This window comes from Akebia trifoliata, chromosome 8 (assembly GCF_017979445.1).
Source record: "Akebia trifoliata isolate Shusen 1 chromosome 8, ASM1797944v1, whole genome shotgun sequence".
In the NCBI taxonomy this organism is placed as follows: domain Eukaryota; kingdom Viridiplantae; phylum Streptophyta; class Magnoliopsida; order Ranunculales; family Lardizabalaceae; genus Akebia; species Akebia trifoliata.
The window spans coordinates 6,117,767-6,130,239 of NC_141382.1; the positions used below are offsets into that span (position 1 = coordinate 6,117,767).

The window sequence follows — 12,473 nt, forward strand, 5'->3', positions numbered from 1 at the left end:
CTATATATATATATATATATATATATATATATATATATATATATATATATATATATATATTAAAAAAGCTTGTTTTTCAAAATAATTAGCAAATATTTCAAAGGAACATCACAACCATTCCAAAAAGCCATCGACTTCAAAAAAAAAAAAAAAATTGTCAACAGGTACAAGCAAGTAAAATTTATAGGTCAAGATGTTGGGCCATCTGAATCTCATAAACAATCACCCGAGTTTCTTTATTAACGCCAAGATGGGCTATGCATGTCATGAAATGAAGTTTCTTTATTAATGCCAAGGTGGGGGTGTGCATGTTGTGAAATGCAGAAGAAACTTGAAAACAACAATTAAACATAAGTTGAAGACAAATAAAAATACATTCAATTGGCATGATTCTCAATTTCATTAATCTTCAAATAGCAAACCAAAGTGCTCTTTCAGAATACCTTTAGGAACCCTTCCGAATCCTTTGGCGACTTCCTCCATATCCTTGAGTTTTGAGACTTCCCGCTTTATCTGATTCACTCTGCTCAAGACGTCATTGAGGAGGGCATCAACGTCACAATTTGCATTTGACAATGTACGTCTTGCCAGTTCAGACCTCTCTGTGTCGAGCTGTTGATACAAATCCAGAAGAATTTTCTTTTGAGCGTGAAGGCTTTCCTCTGCAATTCTATATTCGTACTCCTGTGAGTTTCTCAAGTCTTGGAGAACCTCACTGACCTCTTCCTCAAGTTTTACAGATTCCACCCGGTGGTCTGAAGTAATGTATACAGGCTGTTGAGATCTTCGATGTATGTTGAGCTCGTTAGTTGTAGCCAACTCCATATGATCTTGAGTGTGTATAATTTCCCGAGTCCCAGACAAGGTTCCATTATTTCCAAGATGCGAAACATGTTCTGTGTGACAGTGATTCATTCCATATTAAGCGAGGATATGCAAATTGATTTTCTCGGAAAGGGATTACAGTGCTAGTATTATAATCTATTTATTTAAGGGGATGAGTTATGCAACAAAAACATGGATAAAGATGCAAATAAGACTGATACAAAGTGACAAACTAACTTAACCTCACAAGGGCAAATCATGTCAATATGGTCTCTTCCATAACAGATACATTTTTTTTTTTTTTTTGATGAGTATAAGATATCATTTAAAGAGGAAAATGAATACAAAGGAGGCTGAGGAGGCCCCCAAACAAGAAAGAGAACAAACTAGAAAACACAAAAATAGAAAGTTAAAAATCGCATAAATAAACAAAAACCCAAGAACTTGAGCTTCGCCCAAATAAACAAAAACCCAAGAACTTCCAGAAACAGTCTGCTCGTTGCTTTCCTTACCATGGAATATCCTGTTATTCCACTCTTTCCAAAGCCCCCAAGCAATGGCCAAAGGAAGAATGGTCCATAGAAGTCTTTTTCTATGGGAGAAAATATTATACGACCACCCCTCATATAATAGATACATTTTCAGAACACTTTGGTAGTTTGGTAAATGTAATGTACTCAATATTAAGTTGAGAACCATATCGCATACGTTGACTTAAAAAAGGGGCCACCGAAGGAAAAAATGGGATTAATGTTGCCGACCCCACCATCACCATCCAATCTCTACATAATGGTAGGTATTGGCTTCTCGAGAAGATATATGGAGACTTCCTTAGATCTCCACCCAATTCTAGCAATTTCTACATAATTCTAGATTTTCCCATACATTCTAGTTTTCTCTAAAAAATTTAACTCTTCCAGGCCTTTCTAGCTACCCACCCAAGTAATGTAATAACACTTTATCTTTAAAAGCAGAGGTGGGCAACATCACAAGTAGGTGACAGAAATGTGTGTCATAGATACCTCTTTTTTATTTACTTTGTGTGCTAGCTAACGTATCTTCACCTGGAATTATTATTTCCGAGTTTATGCATAAAACTCATTTATTCAATAATGCTAAATAGCTTATGAAATTATCTGTGCTCAACACGCAAAAAATGACCATGCCTCGTAAAACTAGACAAGTGTACAAGTGCATGGGCTCAAAAGCAAACCAACCTGCAGAAACTGCTGAGATGTTGTCTTTGGCACTCCTTCCTTCTCCGAAATAGTGTCCACTTTTAAGCTGATGTAAGTGTCAAATAGTTACTATGCTGGCTGAGATGCCTAAAATGACAACAACAATAATGCATATTTGTTGTGCAATGAAACAATAACTATCATAGAAAGAAAAAAAAAACCTTCGTCAAGGCCAACTCGAGACGACTCCGCAACCTCTTTGCGCTTTCTTGTTGAGAGCCACCCAAAATGAACACCCCCATGTTTAGAATTTTCTGAGCGTCATCCTGAGATTCGAGAGATTCACATGTCTGTAGAAGCTTTGTCACATGTGAAATAAGATTTGTTCTCTTATCACAACGTCTGCAATAATACTCCACATCTAAACCGATGTTTCCTCCAACTGTCCCAGCCATGTACGAACGCAGAGCGCATTCCATGTGAGCAACATGTCCACAAATATAATTCTCGTTCACCCTTGCTTCACATCTAATAAAACTATAGCCCCCATAAGCCCAATCAATAGTCTTGCAACAGAGAATACAACAACAATCACGACAGAAACCAGTTTCACTGCAGCAGATATTGCAATCCATGGCTGGTAGAGAGTAGTTCCTTGCTTGTTGTCGAATATTACACATCTTATTTGCAGCCTTACAACCCAAGTTCCCAAACTTTAACTCACTTCCAGAATGTTCAGCCATCTCTTCCCCTGGATATATGCTAGAGATAGGAGTCACATCTAAATGTCCAATGGTGAAACAAAATTAGTGGGGCAGAAATGAAACCCATTTGATCATCAAACCATAAGAAACCATGTTTAGTGTTCTCATCTCAAATGACACTCGAGAAGCAACCAGAAAATGAAAAATTATAATAAGTAAATGACAAAAGTTCTTATAAAGAGGGAATATAGCTTCTTCAAAAGATAACATTAGGGTTTATTAGCTCAAGAGCAAAGGTGTAGCAGAATAATGTTTTGTTCTTTTCCTTTTTTTTTTTAAAAAAAAAAATAATTAAAAGAGATACATCAACATTACAAAATGTTATGGCACCAAAACTAAGCTCTAGAGTGCTGCAAATATGAAGCGCTGATTGCAAAGAGTCATGAACTTGCCAAAGGAAATATTCATCACTTGAACTTCATACTTAACAGTTATTAAAGAGAACTTCTATTGGCACCTCAAATTTTACTTCCAACATACCAAGCCTATAAATCAAATAATCTGCCTGGGATGCATATAGTTGTTCTTAGCTTTTGAGGACTCCACCCCCATTTCTTCTCTCAACAACAACGACCGTTGAATCTTCACTCTTGGTGGGGTTAATGCTTTGGGTCTCTGGCTAAGCATGGTTTGATTTGTATATTTTATAGAGTTTGAGATCCATTTGATCTCCTGTGTTGGGTCCTTGGGTGTTTTTTTGGAGGTAGGGAGAGGGGGGCGGGGTTGAAGTTGAGCGAGAGGGTTGTTTTTCCAATTGAGGTTTTTCAATTTCATTTCCTTCCTAGTAGAGAAAATAGGGAGATTCAAGGAACACAAGATCCAGTCTCAACTGCTTTATTTGATTCATAAAGACAGAATGAATTGTGGGAAGAGATCAAGCTTTGGTCTTGTAGAAGAGAAAAAGCTTTAGTTGAGGCAGGTTCACAAGAAGACTGGTTTATCAATGAAAATAGTAACAAAATAAATCAGCGAAAAAGAAAGACAAGAGTTGTTTATCTCTTGGATGTTTCATCCATGCTTTACAAGTATAAAAAATTTCAAAACCACCCTTCCAAGGCTTTTTTATTTTTCTGAAAATCAATGATATTACCCTGAGAAGATTGAGAGGGAGATCTAGATATCCAATCTCAAGAAACATTGAACAAAGAGAAAGCTGAGATCCAAAGCTTCATCATTTGATTTGTATATTTTATAGAGTTTGAGTTCCATTTGATCTCCTGTGTTGGGTCCTTGGTATTTTTTTTTTGAGGTGGGGAGAGGGGGGGCGGGGTTGAAGTTGAGCGAGAGGTTGTTTTTCCACTCGAGGTTTTTCAATTTCTTTTCCTTCCTAGTAGAGAAAATAGGGAGATTCAAGGAACACAAGATCCATTCTCAACTGCTTCATTTGATTCATAAAGACAGAATGGATTGTGGGAGGAGATCAAGCTTTGGTCTTTTAAAAGAGAAATAGCTTGAGTTGAGGCTGGTTCCACAAAAAGATTGGTTTATCAATGAAAATAGTAACAAAATAAATCGGCGACAGAGAAAGACAAGAGTTGTTTATGTCTTGGATGCTTTCATCCATGCTTTACAAGAATAAAAAAATTCAAATCCACCCTTCCAAGGCTTTTTTATTCTTTTGAAATCAATGATATTACCCTAAGAAGATTTAGAGGGAGATCTAGATATCCAATCTTAAGAAACATCAAACAAAAGAGAAAGCTGAGATCCAAAACCATCATGGAGATCTTTGACATTGGGAACTCAATCAGGATACCTGACTTAGTTTCCTCAGTGCTTTGAGGATCTAGGTTGACAGAACCAGTACATTTTGCTAATACTCAAGAGTCATCTTGGATCCAAATCTCTTACCTTGTGCTTCTTTCCCACAGCGTCTCCTTCTCTCTTGTCCCCTATGCTCTCACCATGGCCTACCCACCCTTCTCTCTTTATAAGAAACCCTAGAAGAAGATTCTTAGGAAAAAACTCTTAATTGGTGTCTCCTTATTCTTAGTTGGGGTGTAAGACATAATTTCCTTAATTGGTCTGTTATCAGTAAAAGTTGGGGTGACAATAGAACCTCTCTTAATAAATTATTCGATATCAGAGTACTTGTTTTGATGAGCTCAATGCAAGTTATTACACATGATTTTGATTCTTGACTTGCCAAATGCCAAACTACAACACATCCAACACACACCTTGAACCCATGTGCATATATTTGCAAAGCACATACGTGATTTCTAGATGCTCATTGGTGCATGTATCAGTATCCAAAAGAAAGAGCAAATAAGTGTAATTCAAGCTCAAAACAACAAAAGCATAAACCTGATTTAAAAAAAATTGAACCAAAAACGGACCTTTCGCCAATGGTTGATCTTTTGAAGGGATTCTCCAACGGAAAGAAGCAAAGAAGGCATCAATGTCAGCATTAGGGAATTCCTTCCGGATATATTCTTGAACTGCATGCTTGCTTGCCAAACTCTGTTTCCCACTCGAGGACTTCTGAAGCCGACTTGGAAGATACAAGTATCTATCAGCCATGAACCCTGAATGGGTTATCCTCTTTCCTACTTTCCATCCCCAGATATCACCAGGATTAGGCCAATCTTGAGGAGCATATGGCCAACCTTCACCTGATTCACCAGCTGATACCGGCCTGAGGAACGAACTGTTGGTTTTCAAATCATCCATGGATCCACTACTTTCATCAGGGATGTCAGGATCCACAGATTGGCATCTGTTGTCCATTATTGAGCTGGTAACCTGTACCAAATGCAGTTATTTCTATTGGCAATTGAGATAAGTCTGAACTTTCAAAAGAACATGTACATAATCATTCAGAGTTCCATCAGGTATTTCTTATCTGTAAAAACTAAATTTTAGAGCTACAAATAATATTTAATGTTTTTAACTAAATTCTTTACAAAGTCTTTTATTTCCATATAAATTTTCTACAAAGTCTTTTATTCTAAAGGGATTTCCGGCTACTATTGTTTGAGGGGTTAAAGTGCCCTCTAAGTCTTGGTTTTCATTTGGGTGGTTGCTTTGGTTAGATTGCCTACATTGGATCAAATTATCAAGAGGGGATTCTAAGCTCCAAACTTTTGTTTCATTTTCTGGTGGCTCAGCTGGTTTGGGCTCATTTTGTCGGTCTTTTTGGTTTGAGGGGGTTGTTTTCCAACATCAGTGAGGTCTCTTTTTGACTCTAGGTTGGCGCGGGGGTCCTCATTTTTGGCTTCTAAATGCATTCTTTGGAGTTTAATGTCTTTTGCCATATGTTCGGGTGTTTGAGGACAAGGAACTCTCTATTTATCTTTTTTATTTTTTCATTATTTTTTGGTGTAAAAGTCTTAGAGAATTTAGGGGGTTCTTCTTTGAGGAGTTTCTTGTAAGATGGGATAAGATTTGTAACTTGGCAGAGGTGATCTGTCTCTTTTTGTTCTTCTCAGGTTGGCCATCTCAACCTCCCTTCTTAATAAAATTTCCATAAACATACATCTATATAATAAAATATAATGGTGGGTCCAACTCTCTTTGTTTCAAGACTTATACCCCATAAACAAGGTATCTAGAGGACAAGCTTTACCCTTTTTACCTTTTTCTTATCTTCCTATTTCCAAAAATACCCTTAATTTATTCTCTTTCTTCTTCTACCCATTTCCAATATTACCCCTTCAAGTCATTGTCTTTCCTCTTCTCACCCCTTTCTTAATAATACCTCTCAAACTTTATCACTTTTCCTCTTTTACCCCCTTAACCCCAAAGAGGATGCTCGTGCGGTGCAAACCCGTGTGTGTGTGTGTGTGTGTGTGTGTGAATATATATAGGGTCCCGCTCGCCATCAGGCAATTTGCCCCAAGTTTCACCCTAGGCAGCATAATCACCAGATTGAGTGCAATCCAATGAGTAATATCGCGTCCTAGCTCAAAACACGTAATTACTTAAAATGTTATCAAAATTATGTTGAACTCCCTACATATTTGACAAAAACTTGATTGGGTTCTCTCTCAAATCTCTTCTCTAATCCGTCTTTTTCTCTCGGACTCTCTATACAACTCTCTCTTGCATTCTCCCTCTCATTTCTCTCTCTGTTTTGCAACATCTCTCACAACCTCACGTCTTTGCGACCGTAACCACCACGTTGGCCGATGAAGTCCGTCATTAATGGATAGCTTCGAATGCATCAATTATGATGGAGTTGCAACCATATCTCCATTGACATCCACCATTAATGATTTCATCAATCATGATGGAGATGCACTCATTCCTCCGTTAATGGAGAGCTTTGAACTTGCAAACACACACACACACATATGGAGAGAGAGAGAGAGAGAGAGAGAGAGAGAGAGAGAGGGGCTAGAGTCTCATTGAAGAAGAAGAGGGATTAGAGAGAAATGTGGTAGTAGAATCCAATTGGATTTTTTATTTTGGGCAGGGAGGTCTTTGTAATTTTTAAAATTTTTACTCTCACAATCTCACGTGATTTTAATCTGGGATGCGGTATCAATCGTTGGATTGCGCTCAATCCGACGGCTTGGCTTCCTAGGGTGAGACGTTAGACAAATTGCCTGATGTTAAACAAAACCCATATATATAGAGTGAAACGTAGGACAAATTGCCTGATGCTGAACGAAACCCATATATATAAAGAGAGAGAGAGAGTGGGTTGCATGGACCAAAGGATCACCTATCTCTGTGGACTGCACATTCATCCATGTAAAAAAACCCCAAAGCAACATAGGTGCCATATGAATGTAGAACGAAAAAAGATATTTTTCATTCTTGGATTTTAAATTTGGGAGTTCAGTAACCGTCCATTTTCAAAGTCTTTGATCAAGCAAAAGAAAAAAGTTCATTTAAAAGAAAAAAAGTAATTTAGATCATAAACTCTTGAGGAATGTGGTGTCAGTTGGGCCATCATGGACCAAATGAGGACCTCAGTCCAAGTTCTACATGATAGGGGAATGCTAACGTCCACTATTTCATGTGGATGATGGCATCTTCCTCAACTTTAATTTTCAAAAATGCCCTTAAAAGCATTTATTATTTTATCTTTTAACGCAAAAAAAATAGATAATTTGGTTATTATACAATAAATACTTTTTACAAAAATATCATTGTACGTGACAGTAACATTTTTTCGTTTTGTGCTAAAAGGAAAAAAAATAATAAATATTTTTAAAGAGAATTTGTGAAAATCAAATATTGTGAAGCTCATTAATGTCCCCATAAAGTCTTGCATATTCCGAAAATAGAGGACAACCCTACATGCAAGCTACATTAGCAGCAACACCGACTCTACGAGGTCAAAATCGAATCTTTTTGTTGCCGTTCTCAACTTATTCATGAATAATCATCCAAAGACATGAATAGAGAGATTCTAAGTTTTAACTACTTCGCCTACTTATCATTGAGGTTATGTTGGCGTGGTGGAAATGAACGAAAAGCAAAGTGAAAATGCAATTTTTAAATCAATCCTTGTTCTTATTGATTCTGTTGTTCCTTTTCCATTTCATATCATGATGTGTAGATAGTGGCATAGACTTCGACTAAAGGGCATCTTCTTCATTAGAGGAAGATCGAATTCTCTTGTCCAGTAAAGATTTGTTGAAATTGTCAAACCACGTGCCCCTTCTTAATTAATGGGACTAGTTGAGCCCAATGATTGCCTTTTTCAAACGGCAAACCTGACTTTCCTTCCCCTTAACTACAAAATCATAAATGCAAATATCCAACACTTCGTGAGGACATTAGCTAGCTCCACAACCTTTTATTTTTCACAAATTTCCTTTAAAGCATTTATTATTGTCTTTTATCACAAAAAATTATTGTCATGTGTAATGACATTTTTGTAAATATAAAAAAAACTCAAAGACATTTTTACAAAAGTACTTATAGCATAATAATTAAATTACCCTTACTTTTTTGCACTAAATGACAAAATAATAAATGTATTTTAAAGAAATTTTTCAAAAATCAAAGTTGCGGAAGATGCTATCGTTCATATGAAGTAGAGAATATTAACATTCCCCTGCCATAAAGAATCTAAATTAAGATCCTCATTTGAGCCAAATGAGACTGCCATGCTGGCCAAAATGGCACATCACTTCTCAAGAGTTCATGGCATTGATTAGATTTTAAATAATAATAATAATAATAATAAAACCTTTTTTTTACTTGATCAAAGCCTTTAAAAATAGACGAGCACTAAACTCCTAAATTTAAAATCCAAATCCAATGATGAAAAATGTCTTTTTTTATAAGTACTCTGATCTTCAAGGCTATAAAATGCACCTCTTCCTCTTTACTATCAAAATACATCTATTTTTGTTTTTCAACAATCCCCAGCAAACTGCAATAAATATTCCCCCATTTAGAAAGTCACCATTATCATCAAATCCTTGTTCCAACTATTTGGAGTTTGCTATAGTAACACCATTCAATTATTTCCATATGCACATTATGTGTGCTCTTTCAAAACATTTTTTTTCACTACCTCAATGTACATCCCTTTCAACCTTCCCTTCCTCTTTTAGATCCAAAAACTTGCACGCGTGTACTCCTTGTGCGTGGTGGTGTCATTGCTTCTCAATTACTCCAAGATTCCCTTGAGTACTCAATATCTAACTAATATTTTTTTTTGACCTTGCTACTCATCCCTCTTAACATCCTCATCTGAGCAACACAAGTTTTCCGTAAATGCTTATTTAATGCCCAACAATATGCTTATTTAGTGCCCGACAAAATGCCCCGTAATATTTCACGGAAATTATTGCTTTCTTAACAATAGCTTAATTACTAACCACTAATCCCGCTTGTTTATCAAAACCTCTAAAATTCTTTTCTTCTAGACAACAGAAGGGGGTACTTAGGATATTTCCAAGACATCAATACAAACTAACGTTTACCTGCATGTATTCCCTATTAATGCCTCAGTTTACAAAATTTGTATTTGGTCCTATTTATTTTTAAAAAAAAAAAATTGAATTACAATGCATCTCTTTATACTTCCATCTTGCGTTACCCCATTTCTAATATCATTAACTAACAATGCACACAAATCAACTGAAAATGGAGAGAACATGGAGGCTTCTTCAGATGTGCAGATCATAAAACTTTTCTTGTAAATGCACACTGAGCGTCACATCACAACTACCACTGCCACATAGGTGATTCTACACTAAAAAACTAACATGATCGGATCATAATGATCCATTCTACCCTGTTTTTGGATCACTCACTAATTTTTCACCATGCCAAAACAATAAATAAATAATTCAATTAAAATGGTTAAGGTCATCCTCATCTTCCTTCCTCAAACAAACAATACTGCATGCACCTGTTCTATTTCTCTAGCAAACAAGACCCCAAAACTTATTATATTTTTCAAAGATTTAAAAAAAAAAAATCCAGGTAAATTAACAGATCGACCCAATGTAGATAAAACAAAAAAGGGTTACTATCTTAAACCTGGAGTGATCCAACAAACACTGATCCTGATCGAGAATAAGAACCTACTGCGCACGATAGCAAAACCAATGAGCCAAAAATTCTGGTTAAGATGTTGATTTTCTTAAACATATAATCTGGATATTTTTACTTCCAAAATAAAAAAGAAAGTGATCTTCAAAGCTTCACCTGAAACAAAAAAGCTTTTTTGAATCTCGACTTGAGATCACACACAAAGAGAGAGAAAGGTGTCGACTTGCTGAGTTGGTAAAGTTTCCGCCTTTAACTTCTTACCTATAAATTAAAAATAAATAAATAAGAGAGATGATTTAGGGTTTCCTGTGAATCTCTTCAAATAAAAAAGAAAATCCCTACAAATACTTTAAAAATCTCAGTTAGATCATTTTAACTGTGATTGCAAAACGAAAAAAAAAAACATACAAAAGAGGGATTAACTGATCAAAATGAGAATTAAAATATGAGATTTCAGAGGAAAAATTAGAGAGAGAAAACCAAATACCTAAGAGCGAGAAACACAGACACACACTCAGAGTCAGACAGAGACGAAGTTAAAGGCAAAGAGAAGAGAATCAAAGGCCTACAGGCCACAGCACAGCACATATTTAACAGTAGAAAGACAAGTGGGCGTGTGCTCTGTGTTTAGGTTACAAATGGAAAATTAGTATGAGTAATGCTAGAGTGACTAACATGGCCACTGCGTTCGACACTGAGCTGACGTCGTGTTACGTAACTAAGGATAGAGCACTAACACTTTGCACTCGTGTCTCGATAAATAGCATCTATGGTTCTGTGCACACGTTCACGTCAGCGCATTGTCGTAGTGAGTCATTTTAGTCTTTTTCATATAATATACGTTTATCTTGAAGAGAGTCTTTATAGTAGTGCCGGTACTAATGTAATTATTTGATATACTATATTATAAACAAGAACCATGATAATATGACGCCCCCTCTAACAAATGCCCCCATCAAAGAACCGATGATCATTCACCTTGAGATACATAATGAAAATATTTTATAATTATACGTATCCCAATGCAAATGATCTACAATTTTGTGATGGGGTGCAGGTGCGTCTATCAGAAGGGAGTGTTACATTATCACAACTCAACAAACAAACATACCTTCGTCTTGAGTAATCTTGAGTAATGAAATTATTTGATTTCCTATTTTGTATAGTTCTAGGAGTGATTTACATATATGGATTATACAAGAGATGGTCCTCCTAAACAGAAAGTTAAGCTTACTAAGATAATGACACGAGAGGGAGGGGATTGATTTTATTTTAAATGAGGGACATGTGTTACCTCAAGATACGTATCATGCTATCCTAGTTCGATTTATTTCTGTGGCCAATGGCCACGGATATACAAAATTAACTATTTACCTTATACAATAAATAAATTTGTAATTGATCAATGAAGATTAATTATTTTCTACTAAAAAATATTTAACCCTAATTATCTCACAAACCGCCCTCATACCACATATCATTACTTTTCTTTAATCAACTCACCAAAACCCATCATTCTTTTTAAAAGATATCCATTTTCAACAAATCTTACTACATGTCGTCACCTCTCCCATCTTCCCAAAATCAAATTACTTAATCCCATTATTTTATCTATTCTCTCAAAACCACCACCTTATCTCCTTTTAACTTACTTTCACTCAATTAAAGGTATAGGTTACAAGACCTAACTCACATGGGTTCTACCAAATGACAATGACTAAAAGACCCATTCGCCTATTTCCCTCTTTTACCCTCCTAAAATCCAAAAATCGTAAAAACTCATTCCTAACAATACATGGCATTTTGCCTACTTTTTCAAGTTTGACAATTTTGATCATAGAAATCTTACACCAGTTTTATAAAAATCTTTTTATCTCATAAGAAATCACATGCTCTCATGCACCCCTCTCAATCTTAAACTCTACAAAATTTTCTACTTAAAACCCTTAACTCTCTCAGAATTCTTTCATCCTTAGGTTATTTTCAAAAATCCTCAACATTCAATCCATTTCACTCAACACTCAAATTCAATTAATCTTTTGAAGAGCCCAAGAAAGAACAAAAAGAAAATAACTTCAAGGGATGAGGTGGGATAAGAGAGAGTTTAATTTCAAGTATTACATTACCCCTTCCCTTTATATTTCTATCCCTCACTTTAATTTTTCTACTTTATTTTTAAGTACACTTCATTGCAATCATGTAGTGTAAGTATTCTTGAATGACAATAGTGTTAGAGAGTAAT

General features: G+C 35.8%; 1 protein-coding gene across 3 annotated transcripts; it reads right to left on the reverse strand.

Moving 5' to 3' along the window:
* Nucleotides 1-215: 215 nt before the first annotated feature.
* On the reverse strand, nucleotides 216-10,864 carry LOC147395734 (uncharacterized). 3 transcript variants are annotated; one of them, XM_086450401.1, is made up of 7 exons: nucleotides 10,719-10,864; nucleotides 10,388-10,492; nucleotides 10,220-10,263; nucleotides 5,107-5,512; nucleotides 2,225-2,784; nucleotides 2,043-2,109; nucleotides 216-896 (listed from the first exon to the last, which is right to left on the reverse strand). In XM_086450401.1, exons 4-7 carry the CDS (start codon nucleotides 5,495-5,497, stop codon nucleotides 403-405), a joined length of 1,512 nt encoding a protein of 503 aa, XP_086306527.1. In that variant the 5' UTR covers nucleotides 5,498-5,512; nucleotides 10,220-10,263; nucleotides 10,388-10,492; nucleotides 10,719-10,864; the 3' UTR covers nucleotides 216-402. The 3 variants fall into 3 exon arrangements, with proteins under 3 accessions (XP_086306527.1, XP_086306525.1, XP_086306526.1); XM_086450399.1 differs by having other exon boundaries at nucleotides 10,220-10,266; XM_086450400.1 differs by lacking the exon at nucleotides 10,220-10,263.
* Nucleotides 10,865-12,473: the final 1,609 nt, after the last annotated feature.

What these genes read in the sequence shown, in the direction of transcription:
- LOC147395734 (XM_086450400.1), bottom strand. Translation starts at nt 5,497, where the DNA reads ATGGACAACAGATGCCAATCTGTGGATCCTGACATCCCTGATGAAAGT. An exon ending in AGATCAACCATTGGCGAAAG is followed by an intron (nt 2,785 to 5,106) that starts GTCCGTTTTTGG and finishes TTGGACATTTAG; the next exon opens with ATGTGACTCCTATCTCTAGC. An exon ending in TCGAGTTGGCCTTGACGAAG is followed by an intron (nt 2,110 to 2,224) that starts GTTTTTTTTTTC and finishes CACTTACATCAG; the next exon opens with CTTAAAAGTGGACACTATTT.